The sequence below is a fragment of the Hippopotamus amphibius genome, chromosome 2 (assembly GCF_030028045.1).
Source record: "Hippopotamus amphibius kiboko isolate mHipAmp2 chromosome 2, mHipAmp2.hap2, whole genome shotgun sequence".
NCBI lineage: Eukaryota > Metazoa > Chordata > Mammalia > Artiodactyla > Hippopotamidae > Hippopotamus > Hippopotamus amphibius.
In genome coordinates, this window is record NC_080187.1 from 107,727,644 (window position 1) to 107,750,449 (window position 22,806).

Here is a 22,806-nt window from a genome sequence, read left to right on the forward strand (position 1 = left end):
TGGCACGGGCCTGATTTTTACAACAGGACATCCAGCGTCCAGGGTGTTTGCAAACCTGAAGCCCAGGGCCCAGTGACTACAGGGCAGCACCCAGACCTGGAGCGCGTGTTACCAACCTCCGGGACCGCGCCCACGCCTTTCCGCCTGAACCGAGACTACAAGTCCCAGCATGCAGTGCAGCCCCAGCATGCTGTGCGGCCCCTTCCGCCTTGCCCCTTCCTTCTGTCTCTCTGGCCCAAGTTCGAGTCCGCGTAGGGCGTGGCGTCCGGAGGCCATGCGCGCTGACGTCGACGCGCCGAGGTGACGTGTTGATGCAGCGCTTTGAGCGCCTCCACCAGCCAGGGCTTTAGTTCGCAGCCGGAGGCCTGGGGCGGCGCTTCGGCTTGAAGGAGTCGCAGTGGTGTTAAGGCGGAAGGCCGCTGGGAAGGGCCCGCCCTTATAGCCTCCTCCCCCCCAACCCCCCGGGTCTGCGGCTCTCTGTCCTAGATGGACAGGGTGTGCGCCGTGGTCGGAGGCTCCCGGGGCATCGGTAGGGCGGTGGCCCTCTTGATGGCCCAGAGAGGCTACCGACTGGCCATCATCGCCCGGAATCTGCAGGGGGCCAAAGCCGCGGCCAGGGAGCTGGGCGGTGGGTACCGACCGGGGGCGCCCCGCCTCCGTGCGGCGAGTGCGGGCAGCGGCCGGTGCGGGTCGGAGAGGCCTTGTTGGGCGCCCTCCTCCTTGGGCCGGCCAGGGTCACCAGGCAGGGCGAGGGGAGACGCTGGCGCAGGTGCGCTGCGATCTCGCGAGACTGTGCGGCGTGGTGTTGGGCGTCGGCGCATGTGCGCATGCGCCGGCAGTGTGGGCCCGGGACGTTTGCGGCCGGGCTAGTTCTGGTTGTGCAGGGTCAGCTTCCCTGTGTCGAAAGCGCTGACGTCACTGTGTTGCCTTGGTGATCTTCACCAAGGGATGGTGAGATTTGTTCCGCCAGATTCCTTGTTGTTGCACTTAAACCCCATTTCCCCCCGTTTATTAGGAATGGCTTCTCAGCTGCTCACCGAATTTGGGTTTCTGGGTGATGATAGGGAGACAGGATGCTCTGAAAGTCCGAGCTCGCAGCTGTGTTGAGTTAGCAGGCGGGCGGGGAGCAGGGGCACCTGGTTCAGCCTCGGGAAGGGGGACACCTTTACCGGACCGTCACCGGTGCCTTCGCCGAGTGATCACGTGGGCCGGGGGTGCGTTATGGACCAGGGAGCATCTCTGCCACGTTCTGGGGTGAGAACGTGGGGCTCCTTCTGGGGCACCCTGCGCCGTCAGTGTTGGCTGGACGAGATGAAAGCTGTCAGTTGGGTTTCAGGGGTGGTTGTGGGTTCCCCGCGTCTTCAGATGAGAGCCGAGAGAGAGGCAGATGCTCTGGGGCCTTCCATTTCCTTGAATTACGTGGTCCCTGAGTAATTGGTTTTCACCCAGAAAGGGTCACTTCCCGGCTGACCTACTGTCTCCGAATGTTTGAGGAGGTAATTTTAGTGTTAATGTATTAGGCAAGATGAGCCAGAAGATAAACAATTGTTTAGTTTTGTTTTTTTTAAAGTCTACATTTTAGAGTGTTAAAGTGGTATATTATTAAATAGAGAATGCTTTCTTTGAAGTGTAATTGTTTTGGTATTTAAACATTTCAAAAAAGTGGACATTTTAAAAAAGCAGATAAGGGTTGTTTTTAGTAAAAAAAAAAAAAAGTTTGGTTTTTGTTTTGTTTTATGGTTTATGGTTTTAGCATTTCTTTTTCTAACAGCTTCCTGCTATGCCTCATTTCTCCTAATGGTTAGGCTTGAACACTAGTCATTATAACATATGTGGCATAGTTAAACAAGCAAAAAAACCTAGAGTATCTCAGGGCCAGGAAACCAAGTCATCCAAAACCTAACTGAATTAGACATTAAGTTTCAAAAATAGGTATATAAAAACAAAGAAAACTGTTGAATTGGATATAATGGGGTCACTGTCAAAGCTATAAATATTATTAGATGAATCATACAAAAAGTGTTTCTCTTTGTTCCCCACCTGCCCCCATCCAATTTGTTAGACTGAACTCAGTGAAATCAGGAATCGGGGACATAATCATGTTTTATCTCAGGTTCTGGATAAAACAGTTCTGGCTCATAGTACATGCTTGACAAATGTGTGTTGAATCATTTTTAAATTCAAGTTATACTTTATTAGTAATTCTAATCTAATTTTGTTGTGTAGGAGGCCATTTGGCATTGAGCTGTGATGTTGCCAAAGAACATGATGTTCAAAATACATTTGAAGAGATAGAGAAAAATTTAGGTCCAGTTAATTTCTTGGTAAATGCAGCTGGAATTAACAGGTTGGTCACAAATTTAAGTACATGTCTGTGTGTCTTTTTTTCCTACTGTGTCTTTGATTAATATGAGTTAATATAGTAATGAACTTGTTTTACTTCTAATTGGAAGAAAAACTGTGTATTTTGAAACTTGATCTGTCAGTCCACACACTCTTTTCATTCTTTTATATTGGATTATAAGGGTACAGTTCAGTTTTTTTTTATCTTTATTGGAGTATAATTGCTTTACACTATTGTGTCAGTCTCCGCTGTACAACAAAGCGAAAAAGCCCATATATCCCCATATCCTCTCCCTCCTGAGTGCCCCTCCCATCCTCCCCATCCCACCCCTCCAAGTCTTCACAAAGCATCAAGCTGGTCTCCCTGTGCTCTGTATTAGCCTCCCACTAGCCATCTACTTTACACTTGGCAGTGTGCATGTGTCGATGCTACTCTCTCACTACGTCTCAGCTTCCCCTCCCCCTGGCGTCCTCAAGTCCGTTCTCTGCGTCTGCATCTGCATCTCCATTCATACCCTGCCACTAGCTTCATCAGTACCATTTTTCTAGATTCCGTAAATATGTGTTAGCATACGGTATTTCTTTTTGTCTTTCTGGCTTACTTCACTCTGTATGACAGACTCTAGATCCATCCACCTCACTACGAACAGTTCAATTTCATCCCTTTTTATGGCTAATATTCCATTGTATATATGTGCCACATCTTCTTTATCCATTCATCTGTCGATGGACATTTAGGTTGCTTCTATGTCCTGGCTATTGTAAATAATGCTGCAGTGAACATTGTGGTACATGTATCCTTTTGAACCGTGGTTCTCTCTGGGTATATGCCCAGTAGTGAGATTGCTGGGTCGTATGGTAGTTCTATTTTTAGTTTTTAAAGGAACCTCCATACTGTTCTGCATAGTGGCTGTATCAATTTACATTCCCACCAGCAGTGTAGGAGGGTTCCCTTTTCTCCACACCCTCTCCAGCATTTATTGTTTCTAGATTTTTTTGATGATGGCCATTCTGATGGGTGTGAGGTGATACCTCATTGTTGTTTTGATTTGCATTTCTCTAATGATTAGTGATGTTGAGCATCTTTTCATGTGTCTGTTGGCCATCTGTATGTCTTCCTTGAAGAAATGTCTATTTAAGTCTTCTGTCCGTTTTTGGATTGCATTGTTTGTTTTTTTGATATTGAGCTGCATGAGCTGCTTATGTATTTTGGAGATTAATCCTTTGTCAGTTGCTTCATTTACAAATATTTTCTCCCATTCTGAGGGTTGTCTTTTGGTCTTGTTTATGGTTTCCTTTGCTGTGCAAAAGCTTTAAAGTTTCATTAGGTCCCATTTGATTATTTTTGTTTCTATTTCTGTTATTCTGGGAGGTGGGTCAAGAAGGATCTTGCTATGATGTATGTCATAGAGTGTTCTGCCTATATTTTCCTCTGAGTTTTATAGTGTCTTGGTCTCACATTTAGGTCTTTAATCCATTTTGAGTTTATTTTTGTGTATGGTGTTAGGTGGTGTTCTAGTTTCATTCTTTTACATGTAGCTGTCCAGTTTTCCCAGCACCACTTATTGAAGAGGCTGTCTTTTCTCCATTGTATGTTCTTGCCTCCTTTGTTATATATTAGGTGACCATATGTGTGTGGGTTTATCTCTGGGCTTTCTATCCTATACCATTGATCTATATTTCTGTTTTTGTGCCAGTGCCTTACTGTCTTGATTACTGTAGCTTTGTAGTATAGTCTGAAATCAGGGAGCCTGATTCCTCCAGCTCCATTTTCCTTTCTCAACATTGCTTTGGCTATTTGGGGTCTTTTGTGTTTCCACACAAATTGTAAGATTTTTTGTTCTAATTCTGTGAAGAATGCCATTGGTAATTTGATAGGGATTGCATTAAATCTGTAGATTGCTTTGGGTAGTACAGTCATTTTCACAATGTTGATTCTTTCAGTCCAAGAACATGGTATGTTTCTCCATCTGTTCATGTCATCTTTGATTTCTTTCGTCAGTGTTTTATAGTTTTCTGAATACAAGTCTTTTGTATCCTTAGGTAGGCTTGCTTATGCCTAGGTATTTTACTCTTTTTTTGTGATGGTAAAGGGGATTGTTTCCTTAATTTCTCTTTCTGATTTTTCATTGTTAGTGTATAGGAATGCAAGAGATTTCTGTGTATTAGTTTTGTATCCTGCATACAGTTCAGTTTTAACATTGTAATCACCACCCATATTGAGCTGCAGAACTCTTCAAGAACCCCAGAAGGCTCTCTCATCTCAGTTTCTTCCCAATTAGTACTTCCTTATAGGTAACCACAGTCCTGACCTCTGTCATAATATATGTTTTCTCCGTTAATATTAGTGGAATCAGAGTAGGTATTTTTTTTTTTTTGAGGAGTTTAGGACAGAATATTTAGAATAGTATAAAAATTTTCCTTCTAAACAAGGCTTAGTGTGGCAGTTACTCACTTCGTTCAAGCTCTTTTGGCCACATGGCCCTGCTTTGAGGTAAGGGGTAGAGGGGTAGGTCGAGGGGTAAGTGCCCCTCTACCTGAGTGGGGTCAGGGCTTGTCCGCTAATGGATCTTTTCTGGCTTACCAGTTGTTATTTTAGTGCTTCTCAAACCAAGTTTAAAATGCACTCTTTAGGTGTTCTAGCTCAAATAGGAAGCACTTCTTATATTGTGCATTCAGAGAAAATCTGACATATTTCTTGACTGATTAATTTGTTTTATCCCATTTTTATTTTTTATTTTTATTTATTTTTATTTTATTTTTTGGGCTGCATTGGGTCTTTCATTGCTGCACGGGCTTTCGCTAGTTGTGATGAACAGGGGCCACTCTTCATTGCCGTGCATGGGCTTCTCATTGCAGTGGCTTCTCTTGTTGTGGAGCACAGGCTCTAGGTGCGTGGACTTCAGTAGCTGTGGCACATGGGCTCAGTTGTTGTGGCACGTGGGCTCTAGATAGAGCACAGGCTCAGTAGTTGTAGTGCATGGGCTTATTTTCTCCAGTGCATGTGGGATCTTCTTGGACCAGGGATCGAACCCGTGTGCCCTGCATTGGCAGGAGGATTCTTAACCACTGTGCCACCTAGGAAGTCCTTATCCCATTTTTAAATTACATGTCTTTTTGTGTTTTTTTTTTTTTGGGGTAGGGATAATCTCTTAATAAGGGCAAATGCTGAAGATATGCTATCCCAGCTTCACACTAACCTCCTGGGCTCCATGCTGACGTGTAAAGCTGCTGTGAAGACGATGCTTAAACAACAGAGAGGGTCCATTGTGAACGTGGGTGAGTCTTCACCTCTCAGTATTTATTATTATCTACCATAAAAAATGTATCAACCAGTTTGGAATGTATTTACTTGTGAAACTTGGACGGAATGTGTCTTTATTATCTATAGGAAAATAGTTGGATTAACTGGTTAATAGGTAAAACAGGAATCACTAGTTCACATCCTTCTACTGGTCAAGCAGTTGTTATGTGAGTGACACCACCAGGTATTGGGATAGTGACAGCAGAAGCCAGGTGACACATGACAGAAGGTGCCCAGCTTTGGTGTCCAGAGGCTGTGGGGAATGGCTCAGATGCAACAGGTGGTTGCTGTGCATCAGTGTGGTTCAGTTTGGCCAGCTATTTTGATTTTTTAAGAGAAATTGGACATCCTGATTTTTATGTGAAACCAAATTTTCAAAATGTGGGCAAGAAATTAAAAACTTTTAGATAGTGGGAGCTAAAAAGCGATTTCTGCAGGGGTTGGTTAGGTCATTAGTAAATCTAGTACAGAGGTCTGAGAGGAGGTTTCCTTAAGAGAATAACCTTTTCAGTTTTTTAGGATGGTTGTAAGTAACTCCTAGTCTTCAGTTCACCTTCCCCACAGGGCAGACAGACTGTGTGGTATGTACCTATAGGCCTTAAAATGCAAAGTGACTTGAAATTTTATTTCGGTTTTTTTTTTTTTTTTGGCACACGGGCTTAGTTGCTCCGCAGCATGTGGGATCTTCCTGGAGCTGGGATCGAACCCATGACCTCTGCATTGGCAGGTGGATTCTTAACCACTGCGCCACCTAGGAAGCCCTTTATTTCGGTTTGACAGTTTGAAAATAACAGCATGCCATGTGCCTTTTAAGTGGTAACACCTTAGAAGACTGCAAAAGGGGGATGCTGCTCTGTTAAAGACAGAAATTGTCTTTCCAAGCCAGAATATAGGGTTTTTCTTTTTTGAAAATGAGAAAAGGAAAGAATACTACGCTAAGAAGAATTAGAACATTTTTGACACCTACTCTTAAAAATGTGAGCAGTTTTCTTACAAAAGCTTAGTAAATGAGTTGACCTTTGCCTTCTAACGCAGCCAGGTGATGATTGGGGTTCTTGTAAGCTGGTATATGGGCCCGTATATTTCACTTGATAAAGTGGGATGTATTTGTTTAACTCTAAAATATCCCCTTATTAGATATATATAAAAAGCCCATATCAGTCCTTTGTTTACATGCAGACTTTAGACTCCTGCTGAAAGTAAATAAAAATAGACTATTGAAAATAAACTAGGGGACTCTTGTCACAGAAGGGGCTACTTTAAACTGCAGAAAAAGTCCATTGTATTTCAGAAGTTATCACTCTGACAGATGAACAGTAGCATATGATGTGAACGAAAGCTGCTCCAGCCTCCTGCTGGGCCTTTCCTCCATGCCTTCATTTTTCTTTCTTTTTTGTATCTCTCCTTGTTTCTCTTTCTTCCTCAAACCCCTTTCTCTGTCTACCTGCGTTTCCTCTGTCTGATGTGTCTTTTGTCTCTTTCTGTGCTCCACATTTCTCTTCCTTTGTCATTAACTGGCATGTAACACCTACTGTGGATAAATATTTTAATATTGGACTTGTTGATTATAAGAAGTATTTGGGATGTTATGTTTTTCTAAAATTAACTTTGTCAAAAATTTTGTGAGGGTGGGGGGACTTGGGGGGAGTCAAGGAAGGGAGGGAATACGGGGATATGTGTATAAAAACAGTTGATTGAACTTGGTGTACCCCCAAAAAATAATAATTAAAAAAAAATAGATCTGCCATATACTTCAGATGGAATCAAGTTATACAAGTGAAAAATGGAACTGTAACAGTACTAGAATATTATTTAAAAAAATAATATTGGGGCATTCTCTGGCAGTCCAGTAGCTAGGGCTCCAAGCTCTTACTGTCGAGGGCCCAAGTTCGATCCCTGGTTGGGGAAATAAGATCCCACAAGCCACATGACACGGCAAAAAAAAAAAAAAAATCCTGGGGGTAAGGCTAGATAAGTATCTGTTTTAATTTCTGTAGCTTTAAAATATGTTCTTTATCTATCTTGTAAGCATATGCTGCTTAGATGCTTCCCTGAGCCCCACCAAATTTTCATGACTGCTACCAGGTACCCCTTTTCCCTCCAATAATCCAGTTGTTATTTATATTAAAATTACTTTTGGTTTAAAAAAAAAAATTTTGTGAGGTTCTTGATTAACTTTTATATCATAAGTACAGGTCACTGGTGGAGAAAATTACTTCCCCAAGTTCTGTTCTGCAAGAATTTATTTACATATAGTTGATACTTGAATTATAAATTATTCTTTGATATTCATATAAATGAAGCCACCCAGGAATCTTTATAGTAGGCAGTACAAGTTAATACATCACTGAAGGTAACTAAATTGCAATTTTACAAAAAGTTTACAATTGAAACTTTGCTAATTTAGATTGACAGTAGTTGAAATTTAGTAAGATTTATCTTCAGAAGAACTGTTTTTTTTATTTTTTTAGGTGGAAGTAAATACCTCCTTATGTCTGTGTTGTAGAGTCATAAAATCAGTCTTTATTTGACTTTTCTGGTTTTAACCTCTGCCTACTGGAAGCCTTTGTAGCTACTACAGAATTTTCACCATGTTTGACCTCCTCAGAGATGAGAATGGGCTCCTGTCACTAAATGGGTCAGTCCCCAGCCCCTGCCTGGCACTCAGGGTTTTGCCTGAGCTTCATTTGGATCCTGTTTTCTGTATGTGTCAGAGCAGACTCAGACCCTAAGTCCTAGTACTCAAATGACAGTGGTTAGAACTCCCTAATTTTAGGAAAGGACAAAGTAAAATGGTTTGTACCTTGTTTGTTTACTATAGATTACCTGAACATTCAGAATAATAACCCCATTAATTGGTTTGAATTTGCTCTCATTTCTTTTTCTAGGAAGTGTTGTTGGTTTAAAAGGCAATTCTGGCCAGTCTGTGTACAGTGCCAGTAAAGGAGGATTAGTTGGATTTTCACGTGCTCTTGCTAAAGAAGTAGCAAGAAAGAAAATTAGAGTGAATGTAGTTGCACCAGGTCAGTAGAAGCTTCTTTTTTCTTTTAATTTATGTGCATCTGTGGCTTTTTACAATAGGAGCACACTGTCCTTGTGTCTGGAAGTACATCGTTGTCAGGAGGCACTTCTCGGAGGTGCTGGGACTGGAGCAGGGCACCCGCACTGTCAGCCCTGCAGCAGCGCCGCCCGGGAGGGTGTGACCTGGGCCTGACGGGACTCAGGGGGCCGGGAGGCCAAGAGTCATGCTAGGCACGCCGCACCTGTACTAAAACCACAAGAGAAACCTTCTCATTTAAAAGGCAGTTTTAAGTTAAGAACTTTCAAGAGCTGAATGTAAGAATTTCAAGTAAGTGGGGTGGGGAGTGTCAGTAGCATATATCCTGCAGCTGAACAGGTCCAAGTTGTGTCCCTTTGGAGAACTATTTCCATTTTAATTGTCTTTCTCCTCTTCTTGGGATGTTTCATTGATTTGCTGCTCACTGGGATACAATATTTGTTAATTTAGACTTTGTCAGTTTGTCAAAGCAGAAGTTTCCAAGTAATGCATTTATTACCTAATATATTCCGTGTGTCTAGGTTAAGGAAATAACACATCTTTATATTTAAAATATCTGAATGACTATAATATAATGTGCTTTTAATGACAGTACAAACCAGAGGAGATAACCCAGTGAGGCTTCGTAGGTGATGTCATTGGCACATTTCATGAAGTAATCACCCCCACATACTGATTCCAGGTCAGCCTCAGAGACCTGTGGGTTCTGTTCCAACAGTAGAGCACATGTCACAATAAAGCCAGTCACATGAGCCTTTTGGTTTCCCAGTGCATGTAAAAGTTATGTTTACACTATACTATAGTCTGTTAAGTGTGCAATAATACTATATCTAAAAAAACAATATTCATACCTTAATTTAAAAATCCTTTATTGCTGAAAAATGCTAACCATCATCTGAGCCTTCAGCAAGTCAGGTTGTAGTACTAACATCAAAGATCACTGATTACAGATACCACAACAAATACAGTAATAATGAAAAAGTTTGAAATATTTCAGGAATTACCAAAATGTGACACAGAGACATGAAGTGAGCAAATGCTGTTGGAAAAATAGCGCCAATAGACTTGCTCGATGCAAGGTTGCCCCCAACCTTCAATTTGTGCAAAATGCAGTGTCTGCAAAGCACAATAGAATGAGGTCTGCCTGTACTCCAGAAAGCCAGTATTTGCACAGAAGAAGAATGATCAGAGGTCACGTATGTTTGGTTTCAAAATGGAGAAGATGTGTTTCACTGGGTGTCACTGTGCCACAGAGAGCTACCCTGTATTCACATTAGAATTTCAACAGAAAGAAAAATTAGAAGGAAAAAGATACTTTACATAGAGCAGGAGGAAGAAACATCTTTTGAAAAGTCCCTCTGTGAAGTAGTAGGTTTTAACACTGATTTTAGCTGTGGTTGCCTCTTTAGTGAGTGAGGGGGGATTCTGAGGCCTGCTGTGCTTTGGAGGGAGGGGGCAGCGGTGGCACGTGGTGACAGAAATGAGGGCCCCCACTCCGGCCCCCGCAGGTTCTAGCCTGTGTGCAGGAGGCACTCCTCAGAGGAACTAAGGCTTCTAAATTTGGACCTATTTTGGAGTGGCCAACAACGAAGGTAGTTAGGTGGTGATTTAACGGATCTTCAGGAGTAGAAGTCATGGTGGGGAGCTGGCAGTAGAGCTGGCCTCCTGTGGGGAGTCTGTCAGAAGCACCAGTGCTCTTGTGAAGCACATAGGAGACCAAGCCAGCAGAGGCGCAGGTCACCTAGAAGACAAAGCAAGTGTGACGTGGGCTTAGTACCACGGAGAGCCGAGCCTCCTGCAGAAGGCCAAGGGGAGCGTTTTATAAAGTGCACGTGTTCCTTTCCCTGTGCTTACTTGCAGCATTCCATGCAAGATGAAAATATCGATGGATTAAATGGGACGCAAAGCCAATTAGCTTGGTTTGTCTGTTACAAGTAATTGGAAAATACTGAAACATAATAACCAGAATTATAGTTTAGGTTGCTAAAGGTTAAAGAAATTCTCCAACTTATGCTAAGACTTTTAAAACAAATTCAAATGTACAGCTTACAGCTGGCTTGTTGGTCTTCAAATTAGTTGCTTAGGTTTGTAAACAAGTTTATTCCATTTGGTAGCCATCTGCACCCATGAACACAAAGTGTTCTACAAATGACTAAAGTCCCAATTTAAACTTAGGTTTGCATGGTGTGCCGAGTGACCTGCAGGGCAGAAAGGAGGTGGTTGGAGTGAGCGTGGACATACTTGTTCAAGACAGAGCTGCGAACCAGCCTCCGCCTGGACCAGAACAGGAGCACAGGATTAGGAGGGATAACCTTTAATGAAGCTCGATTCAAAACGGTTAAATTGCCCCAAAGCCCCAGTTTTAGATGCACGTCTCCCTTTCTGATGTGCACACGTTCTGAGGCTCCCAGTAGTAACTGAAATAGCCAGCGAGCACGCAGGCACCAGAATACAGAGCCATGGGTGCATGGAGTCCGCAGGATGGTGGGAGCAAATGCAGTTACTTCAGAGTCCATACGTGAGGACATATCAGGTGCTCCCAAACATGAAAGGCAAAGTCTCCATGACTGTTGGGTCACGGTCCTGTTGGAATAGGCCAGAAACACTGAGGGTACCTGTACTAACTGTGGTGCTTCTAAGATGAGTCAGAAACAACCAAGTAGCATCTCAAGGTGTATAAACCAGTTAAGCACATGTAAAGTTAGTACTGGTCCAGTTGGAAATACAGAATGAAAATTATGGAAGCTGCCTCAAATATCTGGGATTCCACAAAATTACAAGGAGACCTGTGTAACAAAGAAGACTCTAGTTTTAAGAAAACTTTGCAGTTCGGTATTCGAAATACAACCTCAGGTCCCAGCCGTAACCTCAGAAATTACTTATCTGGAAAGTAGAACCATTTACATGTTTGTACAGATTTGCAAATAACAAAATAAAAAAGTAGGAAAGAGCTGTTTGAGGCTGATGTTTAAGTTTTTTCTTTAAAGAGTTGACAAGTTCACAAATACAGCAGGTTGATAACACGCTGTTGGTTCTCTTGTGAGTTGTGTGGCAATGGGAACCGGTCCCAAGCTGTGCAGTGGAGGTGTGGATGGAGAGCTCTGGCGGCTCACAGAGCACAGGGGGTGCAGATAACTGCACAGGGACTTGAGAGCATGACAGTGTGAAGAAGTGTAAACGTTCCTCAGCCCAGATGCATTAAAGGACATACGTTTGTCTGTGTATTTATCTGAAACTTATTAAAATAACTTTGATTATGATTTTTGCTTTATAGAGGAGGCCATTAATTAGCCTATTAATTGATACTTATAGATTGACACCTGAATAGTTCTAAAATGATTAGAAAAAATTAGTTCTAAAATTATTGCAAAAAAAATCAGGTAATGAACTGGTGCCTAGAAAAAATTTCTTGTGCCTTATATTTTATATAAGATCTTTATTTTTAAGTTTTGCACTAACTGTGGGATAACGTTAGGTGGATAGGATCTTAGCGACGTTTTATTCCAGTCATTTTTACAGTTTAAAAGACTGGACCCCAGGAGACAGTGAGCTGTCTAAGGTTCCATGGCTAGTTTTTGGCAGAACTGTTACAAAAGCTTTATCTTTTGCTTTCCAGCTAAGGAAAGCTTGAAAATTATGGCCCATTAGATTTCTTTTATATCATTACAAGCTTTAGATCTTTTTGTCCTTTTGCTAATATGTTCTTTCTAAAGTATCTGCAATCTTCCAATTTTATAACTTTTACCTTTACATTATTTGCCTTTTGACAAATTATGAGTTGATGAAAATCACCTGGATTAGTTAAGAGACTAATAAAAAGGTGGTAAAACTCAAACCTGTGTTATCACTCATTAGCTGGTGTGATAGAAGGCTTGGTTAGTGGATTTTTGAGGCCAGTGAGTGTCCTCCTGGGCCTCTGCCAGTCGCCATGGGACTTTCGTCCCAGCTTGCTGTGAGTACTGGGGCTGGTCTGCTGGCGGCTCGTAGGAGGAGGCTGAAGTCGACCTTGGCCACTCTGCATTCAGGCCACTTTGCTCCGTGTGGGCCCTAGAGGTGGTGTCACGTTTGACACCAGTGCTAAACCAGCAGGGACCAGGGAATTGTCTGAATGTCTTGATAGGCCTCTTGCTCTACAGTGTGCCTTCATCCCAACTCATTGTATAGTCAGAGACTAGCTAAGTTCAAGCATTCCAAATCCATGAACATTTGATAAATGACTCAATTTAGATACATAAATTTTGGGGGGGAAAGAAAAAGATAATCCCAAAGCTGCACTGTGCTCTTGGCGCTGCTTTCTCTGTGTGTGTGTTTTGTGCAGGCTGACTGATTTTTGTGTTAGCCAAATTTAACTGTGTATAACATAGGTGATTTGTGGTTTGGGGCGGCACATATGTGCTTCCCTCTCTTTTAGGGGTTGCAGTACTGTGGGTGATGAACAGTTAACTCTAGGTCATGGTGATCTCAAAGCTGGATGAGTTCAGGGTGCTGCAAGTGTTCCTAACCCCTAATCACTCATTCAGCAGACTTCCCAAGTGTATCCTGTATGTGAGGGCTGGCTGCGCTCCAAAATTACAAACACGAATAAGATATTTCTGCCACAAGCAATTAAGTACAGAGGGAAAGACAGGCATTTAAACAGATAATTACACTGCCACGTGATGAATGCAAAGTAGTTACCCTGTGTGATGCTATGGAAACGCTGGAAAAAGAATGCTTAATTTTGTCAGAGTCAATTAGTTGTCAAGGCAACAGGCTAAATAGTACGAATCTGGTTTGCATACAAAGGGAAATTTTATGAGCAGTAGGGAAGTGTGTTTGTATAGCCTTTCCTAAAGATCTTACCTTCCAGTGCAGTTTATACCGCACAAAAGAAAAAAACCTGTTGCTAAAAATGTGGACATTGAGTAGGGTGACCTTTATTATATTATCTTGGCTGTAGTATATTACACTGGCTATGCTGTAAGCATAGTGTGAATATGCTTCATGAATCAGAAGCAAAGTACAAGTTGAAATGGTAACATTAAATTGATTCTGTGGGTTGTTTATTAACTATTTTAGATAGTAATTGCAACCAGATTCTTGAGATCTTTTAGCAGAACAGACAAACATTAATATGTTTATTTTTAATGTTAATTTTCCTGGTCACCTTCAAGTGGAGTTTCCAGTTAAGGAAAAAACAGTTAAAAAGCAAATTATAATAGGAAAAACAAGGAACAAGCAAAATAATAAATTAGGCCATCATTTGCTGCCTTATATTTTTAACTTTTTAAAGATAAATTAGTTGCTAAGCTTTGGTATTACATTAACTATAAATTTCTCATCATGGATTAATGTTGCTGATCAGAAAATACTGAATGTGAGAAACAGAATATTTGATGAATCAAAACTATATTGGATACGTTGCTTATTTTAAAAATGTGTTTTCAATAGATAATACAAACATGGTACAAAGTTCAAAGGTACAAAAAGGCATAGAGTGAAAAGTCAGTCTTTTCTAGCCATTCAGTTACTTCCTCAAAGGCAACCACTGTCAGGTAGTTTTCTCTGTATTTCATATGTAAGTCAGTAAAGCATATATATATATGCACTGTCGACTGAAGAAGAAAAAGTACAACCTGAAAGTTGAGAGTTATGTTTTATTCAGTGGACATTCTTAGGATTTCAGGCTCGGGAGACACCGTCTCAGACAGCTCTGAGGGGCTGCTCTGAAGAGGTCAGGAAGGAGCCGGGATATATAGGAGTTTTTGCAACAAAAACCAGGTCATCAGAACATCAAAAGATTACTGTTAATTAAAGAAAACCAGATATCTCAAGTTCAGGAATTTAGCGCTTTTCTCTGTATGGGAAGATGCAAGAGTCTGGGCTCACTGAAATCATTCCTTCGATGTGCACCTCAGCCATCTGGGGCCAGCATCCTGTGCTTTCCCATCCTGAGTCACCTCAGGGCTCACTGTTGGGGGCAGCTGTAGTGGCTTGATGGCTGCAACAGCCTTTGTTTATTTTTCTTTTCTTTTTTTTGGGGGGGGGGCACGCATAGCTTGTGGGACCAGGCATTAGTTCCCGACCAGGCATTAGTTCCTGACCAGGGATTGAACCCATGCCCCCTGCAGTGGAAGCTTGGGGTCTTAACCATTGGACCGCCAAGGAAGTCCAGCCTTTGTTTACTGATCTGGCAGGCAACATTTTTCATTCACAATAAATATTTTTAAGAAAACACACGTTGATCATACTATTCACAGTGTCCTGTACCTTGCTTTACTCACAGAACAGTCTATTTAGGAGTTGATTCCGTATTATTCCACATAGAGAACTGCTTCACTTTTTAAAATAACAGCTTTAGGGAAATAGAACTCGCATAGCTTATAATTCATCTATTTCAAGTGTCCAGTTCAGTGGGTTTAGTGTAGTCACACAACTGTTCTATCGTCACTGTGGTACATTTGAGAACATCATATTTTCATCATCCCAGGAGAAACCCCATAGCCATGAGCATTCACTCCCCATTTCTCTCCAATCTCACCAGCCTTTAGCAACCACTCACTTACTTTCTGTCTTGTCATACAAAGTGTGGTCCTTTGTGACTGCTGTGCCACTTTTAGTGGCCGAATTAAAAGACAGCAATGTCTGTTTTATGGCTGTGCTGTAATTCACTTAACCTGTGCTTCTCCATGGGCAGTTAGGTTGTTTCCGATCTTTTGCTGATCCGACTAGTAATGCAGTGACAGTACTTGTACGTGATTTATTTTGCACGTGTGTGCATATGTGAGTGTCATCTTGGGACTGAACGTGCCAGGGTTCAAAGGGTGTGTACACTTAACATTTGGACAAATGGTACAGCAGTCGTGTATTTCTGTAGGGTATCCTAAGTGTTTTGCTCCCTCTCCTCCCTTTTATTGAGTTGAAGAGCTTTTGTGTTTTCTACTGGGGCAAAGTCTTGTTGGCAGATGCTTGCAGAAACTTGGCAGCTACTCAAAACAGATATTACTCTAGGTGCTCTTATGTGCTGCTCGGTGTGGCGCCGATTTTTCACACTGCTTCCCTGTACACTTTTACAAGCATAATATTAGGACATACAGATTTGTTCTGGTTAAAATCTTGGTCTAGTTTTTGACAATAGCCTGGTTTTCTCTCCCTAAAAAAGTGTCTGGGATTATTTTAATTCTTTCTAGGTCCTAGAAACTCATGTCAGAGAATGGACATCTAAGCAGGGAGCTATACCAGATAACGCACATCCCACAATCAGTAGTAATTGGTGTCTAAAATAGGCTAATGTTCTGGCATCTTATTTAAATATAAGATCTCTGCTGTATGTCAAAACGTTCAAAACTAAAATAGTGACTAAGTCATATGAAAGTGAGATGCTATTTATTTATATTCTTTAGCTAGCCAAAAATGGATAAAGTACATACATTATCTTGGGAGCTGACCAAATATAAACTCTCACTGGACAAGAACCATGCACTTGCTCTTCTGAGCAAGAATATCCTGTTCCTAAAGGGTTCCTACGTTTCAGAAGTGTCCTGGGCATGTCATCACGGAGGTGGAACTGCCACGGCGGTGCCCTTGTTCTCACCTAGCCAAGTGCCTGTTACTCAGTTATCTCGCTGTCTTAAGGAGTGACAGCTTTGCAGCCTGCTGAAGCCTCTAACTGTCCATTGGGTGAGCCACACTGTCATCTGTGGACAGCGGCACCGACTGGGAGTTTGTAATTTTTATAGCCCAGCTTGAAAGGTGTTGTAAATATATGTGTAGTAAAATGAATAGTAAACTGAAATTTCCAGAGCTTTATAAAATAAAGTGGCAGAATGCTATGGGAGAGTGTCCTCTGGGGCCGAGGAGAGAGCTTAAATTGGAAAACAACAGAAGCACAAAAATGGGTGTGTGGAATGTTTACAGACTACTGATATCTCTGCTCAGTTCTTATGAGATTTGATAGAGAGTCTCGGAGGCTGTTTATATGCAGTGCCCTGGCTGTGGATATATTTATAATTCAGGATCATGTAATTCATGAGCTGCAGCATAAAATGATAGTGAAATTTGGTAGAGCCTGGATTATTCATCACTAGAGACTAGCTTCGTGTTTTTTATTTGATTTCTGATAAATTGGGGGATGGTATGGATGAATTTTAAGAAGCTGCAGATGGAGTTTTAGGGCAGTAAGCTGCTCTGCCTGAGACTAGTGGTAGATGTGATGCATTTGACCCTGATGGGAACCATGATGTGACTTCATCGTGTATCAGTGTTGGTTCACCAGCCGTAGTGCAGGCAGGTTGTTGATAGCTGGGGGGGTGCAGGGGGAGGGCAGTGTGGTGTGGGGTAGGTGGGGACTCCCTCCGCTTTCTGACCAGGTTTTCTGTAAACCTAAAGCTGCTCTAAAAAATAAAGTCTACTAATTTAAAAAAAAAAAAAAAAAAAAAAGCTGCTGACAGTGAGAGGCCGGTCCTTGCTCTCTCTGTCCACCATCGTGGTCTGTGAGGAGAAGCCAGCGTTGGGGACCAGCTTCTCGCCCTTTCAGCCTGGCCTCTGCCCCCCACTGCACTTTAGGCTTTCAGTGCAGAGTTCAGCGCTGGCCAGCGGTGTCCTGGGAGGTCTGACCGTCCAGCTGTCTGTTCCCAGTGGGGAGAGGCCATGGACCTCCCCCTCGTGAAATGATGCCCCGTCCTCCATGCAGGGGGAGCCTGCCCGAGGGGCGGTGCCCGAGTGCCGGACCCCGCTCTGGACCTGGATGGGCAGCCACTGCGGGGCCCGCGGGCTCCGCTCTCTCCTCAGCAGCCTTGACCCCGCACGGACGTGAGTCCAGGCGGTGGTGTGGGACGAGGCCTGTCTCCTGCCGGGAGCACGCGTGTGTCAGCCTGTCTTTGGAGGCCCAGGTGTGCCCCACGGCAGCGTCTCCGTGGCAGAGGCCGGCCTGCCTTCTCCCCGTCTCACTGCCTGAATCTCCCTTCCTGTCTGCGATTTGCCTTCCAGCACCTCACACCCTGTTCCAGGGTGAAAACACTTCGGGTGGCCTTTCACGGATGGTGTGGCCCTACCCTTTGTCTCCAGAGGGACAGAGCTGCCACCCCCAGAAGCTGGGCGCATCAGTTCGCTTCCACACAGCCTGAGTAGAAACCCGATGAGCATCGTCGGTGCTCGCCCCCACCCCTCGGCCACAGTGAGGGACCTGAGGGCCTGTGAGGGCAAGCATGCCCACCCTTAACGAGACATGCGTTCGTCTCAGAATCCTAGCTCTGTAGAGCTGCAGTCTGTCTTTCTCAGGCTGCTCCCCTTGTTTCACGAGACAGGAGCAGCCTGCGGTTGAGCGGGTGCGTGACTGCCAGCTCCTAGCTTGCAGAGTGCGCGGCGCAGGGCGCGGCCTCCAGCGGGAGGGGCCCTCACCAGCGCTCGCGTCCCACAGGATGCCGCCTCTGAGGAAACGGCGGCACAGCCACTGAGAAGATGAGCCTGGAATTTGCTCACCTGCAGTCAGGTCTTTCTTGCAGAGCATTTCTACTGTAGTTGATTGAGGTTTTGTTTTGCTTTTTAAGATTAAAATGCGTCATTGATTTTCTTTTTTTTTAATTATAAGTAAATTTAATGCAAAATTTGTTAATAAGCACAAAGTAGTACATATTCCAGGCATCGCTGATTTTCTGCCAAGGGTTGAGAGTTAGTGGGGAAATATTTTATGCCAATTTTGCTAGAATTCAAAACAACCTTAGAGTAAATAATTGTATCATGAACTCTTTGGGAAGATAACCTGAATATTTAAATGTTAGATTCGTGATTTATTCAGTCTGCATTGTAAACACGTGAGGTGCGTTTTCTTCTTGATTCACTTTGTGAGGCACCTTTGAGAATGATGTGTTTCCAGAGGCTCCGGGAATCGGGGAGCCCAGTGACAGCTCGCGGCGGGGAACCGCAGCCGGTGCAGTACTGGGAGCTCCCTGTAGGTGGAGCTTCGCTCACAGCGCACCAATGACGCGGTTTCATCACAGCTCTACTTTGCCTTCTTTTTTTAAGTCTAAATGATGAGTTGTGTACAGAATACTGATTATATAAGTTAAGTATTTTATTGCTAGTGTGCCTTTGTATGTTTCAGACTAATCTCACAAGATTTTCTTAATATGCATTTCTTCTGGCCTGTATCTCTGCTGTGAGTCATTTAGAACTGGTGCTCCGTGTATTATTTTAAAGCACTTCCTACTTGAGAGCATGTTCTCTGCACACACCACTGCCATATTAACTTTAAAATTTTAAAATTTTCTGTGTATATTTGCATCAGGGTTGGATAATTCCATAAGATTTTTTTCATCTATGGATATTGGGAATACTGGTCTTTCTAATCATCACCTATAGCAAATGAAACTAATTTTTGTCAGAACTGCCAGATCGGGTCATGTGACCACGTTTGCCTTGCCTGCCTTCCTTCTACTCCCCCACCGCTCCCCTAATCAAGTGAAAATTAATTGCATTGATCTTTGTGTCCCCCTCTATCAGGATATTCACCGGAGTTCCTTTTGTTGTAATTAGGGGTGCAAGTGTTTCCTCCCTAAGTTATAGGTTCCTTAAGGAATGGAATTTTTGTTCATGTTTATATCTGTCTACTTTATGTTGTGCTAAGAGTTGGGCCAAATATCTGGGGTTCAAATACTTTGTTCAGTAAATGTTCGCTAAGTTAAATTGAATAAAAAATGAGGATTTGGGTCCTTGATTGCTAGGAAAACTCTGTTTCCTAAACAAGGTTTATTAATAATCTCAAATTTTCAGCAGCGAATTTTTTTTTTTTTTAATTGAGCAAGTGTCTTAATGTCTGCTATTTTCAACTAAATGAGCAAACATTTCTCTTTCAGGATTTGTTCACACAGATATGACGAAAGACTTGAAAGAAGAACATTTAAAGAAAAATATCCCTCTTGGGAGGTTTGGAGACCCCCTTGATGTGGCCCATGCAGTCGTGTTTCTTTTAGAGTCTCCGTACATTACAGGGCACGTCCTGATGGTGGACGGGGGCTTGCAGCTCACCATGTAGCCCACTCACATCACTGTTATGAGAATCAGAGGTACACTCTGTTATACCTAAATTTGCTAATCAAACCTACTGATGCTACAAATGTTGATTTCCATCTTCACAGGAATATGTCTGTAAAGAACAGTGTGTGACCAGCTGTGTTTTCTAAATGACACACATCTTCCAGGCTGCAGCAAAATTAGTGTACAGTCACCCCTCGGTATCTGCAGGGGTCTGCTCCAGGAGCCCCAGAGTCTTCAGATGTTCCAGTCCCTTACATACAGCAGCGTCCATAGTATTTGCATATAACCTGCGTATACTCTAAATCACCTAATACAGTGTAAGTGCTGTGTAAATAATTGAAATACAATGTAAACGCTATGTAAATAGTTGGGATTTTTACAATATTTTCTGTCTGTGGTTGGTTGAATCCATGGATGTGGAAGCCCTGGATGCAGAGGGCCGACTGTATAGAGACTTTGCAAGTGAAGTAAACAGATGTTATCTTAATTTATACAATGTGTTGCAAAAGTGGGAAAAATTGTTTGGTCTCAATGTCATTAATGATTTCATTGTACCAGGCTGAATACTCTAGATGTTAACCTCATGGGCCATTGCCAAAGTAAAGAGTATTTACAGGGCACAAGTAGGTGTCACTACCTTAGCAGCCCTGCTGGAGTTTAACATTGTATCCCTTTTGCCTGTGCCTTAGACAGTCAACTGTTACACAGGTTGGAAAAACAGACACAGACATGAATGTGGAGTCTGGTTTCTTTGAGTGGCATTGCTCCTCCTTGAACTGCTGGGTACAATAAACTGCAGGTACAAGTGTGGGCAGCTGACGCATCCTGGGGAAATTCCCAAAGATGGTGAGGGTTAATCCTTACTGTTTTAATACCTGGTACAGTTGTAAGCTGCATAGATCTCATCAACTTAAGAAGTGGAAGTGGTGAGGGTTTTTTTGTTTTAATCCACAAAACACTCAGTTTAGCAGGCTAGTCAAAAACAGCATAAGAAATAATAACATTTTAAAAATTAGAGTATTTTGCATTAATGAATATGATTCTTACCTGAAATTTTAGAAAAATTATAATTATGAACAATCATAAATAGCTTAAGTAACTGTGCAGTAACAATGAGTTAAATGTCTTTACAAGGAATAGGTAAAGCATCGGTCTTAAAATGTTTGCCTGAGACTAGAGATGAAGACAAACTGAGTGAAAACATCAGACGACACCTCTTTTGCATTGATCTCTTTTGTGAGAACAGCGTGATAATTTTAAATGTCATCAGATTCATGTTGATTTTTATTATTTTAAAATGTTTTAAATATTGCATTTTAAAAAGTAATCTTTTTACAGTTTTATTGGAGCTGAACATGATTTTATATAAACCGATTAATTTTATATTGAAAGTTGGTACAAAAGTATGAATAGGATACATTAAATAAATGCAGAGTAATAAAAATAAAAACAATAAAGTCAAATCTGTGTTCTAGATGAAGATTCCTGATTCCTTAAAAATTCTTTTAAACTGATCTTCAGTATAGTTTTCTTAGAGAAGTTTATTTAGTACGTGAGAAAGCCAGTTAAGTGCGAGTAAATTATTATTAATAACCATGGTGTCTGCCGACTGCAGACGTGATACACATACAGAACTGATGAGACTCGTAGGAGAGCCGCCGTCGGGGTGGTTTCGAGCTCCTGCAGACAGAGGACGCGCCGCCGCCGGACCCCCACCCCCCTACCCCCGCAGGCCTTGCTGTGCTGGCCGCGGGCCAGCTCCCTTCTCTGACTCCTGGTGCTGCGAAGTCCGCCTCCGCTGGTGGTCTGGAAGGAAGCAGGCATCACTGGGACAAATGACGCTGAGGTGGGGCTTACACATGGATTTAACCTTCAAGTGAGTTACTGACGCGTTAAGAAAGGACCCCTTTTGAACCGTCAGCGGGCTCCTGCCCACATCAAACTTGTTGGAAGGTGGAGCGACTTCTTAAACACGTGCAGCGAGCCTCCCCCGCACCGCAGGTAGTCTCCACCCGCTCCCAGCGCCCGGGTGGAACGTGTGGTTTCCTGCTCTCATCCTGGTGCCGAAATGGGTTGCCAGCTGCAGCTCATATTCAGAGATTCAAGAACTTCATGAATTCGTAACAAGACAACTCATCTGCAGCTGTTGTCTGCTCTTAACGGGCCAGCAATCCAGCCTGTATTGAGTACTTTCTAGAAAATGGTTTATGGTTAAAGCCAGTGTTAACAGTTTTGCATGGAATGTTTTTAAATTTATGCTTCTTTTCATATTCAGTTTATAAGAGGGTTTTCAGCTGCTTTCTAAGAGAGAATTATAGGGTGGGGGGAACTCGCGGGGGGGGGTGGTCGGGGAGGGGAGGGAATACAGGGATGTGTGTGAAGGAGCAGATGATTGGACCTGGTGTACCCCCAGAGAAATAAAAAAAAAAAAGAGAGAATTATATGTCATATACTTGGGGGCAGTAATTTCTGTGAAGATGTTTTAATGGTTCTGTTATCTAGAATATAGGGAGAAGATTATTCTGGACATTCAAGAGTTATGCCTTACATTGCTGAAACATTTCCCCAAGCTTTTGAGATGGAAATATGTGTAGTTCACTGCCCTGACATACTGTACTTAAAGTATTTAATAATTTGTTTCATTTACATTAATTTTATCTTTCAATTACATTGCAAGCTCCTGAGGGTAGAAACCATATTGTGTTTTCATTCCTTTAAATAACTCCCTAAATGCTGGTTGAATACCTGCTAAGTGTCTTGTTCATCTTTGGATCGCTCCACCTCACCGGTTCAGCTCTGAGAACATCAGGTACATCCCAGAAGTACACTGATAAATCCTTATACGTGTTGTGATTCAGGATCATCTGTCAATATATTGTGCTGTAGTCAGGGGGAGGGTCACTGAAATACATCTGTCCTCTCAGTACACATCCTGGAATATTCTGTGGCTCACTCCCTTTGTGGCCGTGTCTCTTTAATGCTTACTTTCAATTTATAACTGAATTTGAAATCCTGAGCCAATCACCTGTTTTCTCTTAGGCAACATGACTGACTTGGAGGAATTACCACCAATTTAATTTGGAATCCT

At 42.5% G+C, this 22,806-nt stretch overlaps 1 protein-coding gene across 4 annotated transcripts; it reads left to right on the forward strand.

Annotated features, from left to right (window-relative positions):
* The first annotated feature begins 370 nt into the window (after positions 1-370).
* Positions 371-22,026, forward strand: CBR4 (carbonyl reductase 4). Of its 4 annotated transcripts, none has more exons than XR_009051257.1 (6): positions 371-628; positions 2,227-2,347; positions 5,486-5,622; positions 8,536-8,670; positions 19,538-20,035; positions 21,334-22,026. XR_009051257.1 is itself a non-coding variant. In XM_057721178.1 (6 exons), exons 1-5 carry the CDS (start codon positions 487-489, stop codon positions 19,714-19,716), a joined length of 714 nt encoding a protein of 237 aa, XP_057577161.1. In that variant the 5' UTR covers positions 371-486; the 3' UTR covers positions 19,717-19,747; positions 19,820-22,026. The 4 variants fall into 4 exon arrangements, 3 of the variants coding, with proteins under 3 accessions (XP_057577161.1, XP_057577160.1, XP_057577163.1); XM_057721178.1 differs by having other exon boundaries at positions 19,538-19,747; positions 19,820-22,026; XM_057721177.1 differs by having other exon boundaries at positions 19,538-22,026.
* The last annotated feature ends 780 nt before the right edge of the window (positions 22,027-22,806 follow it).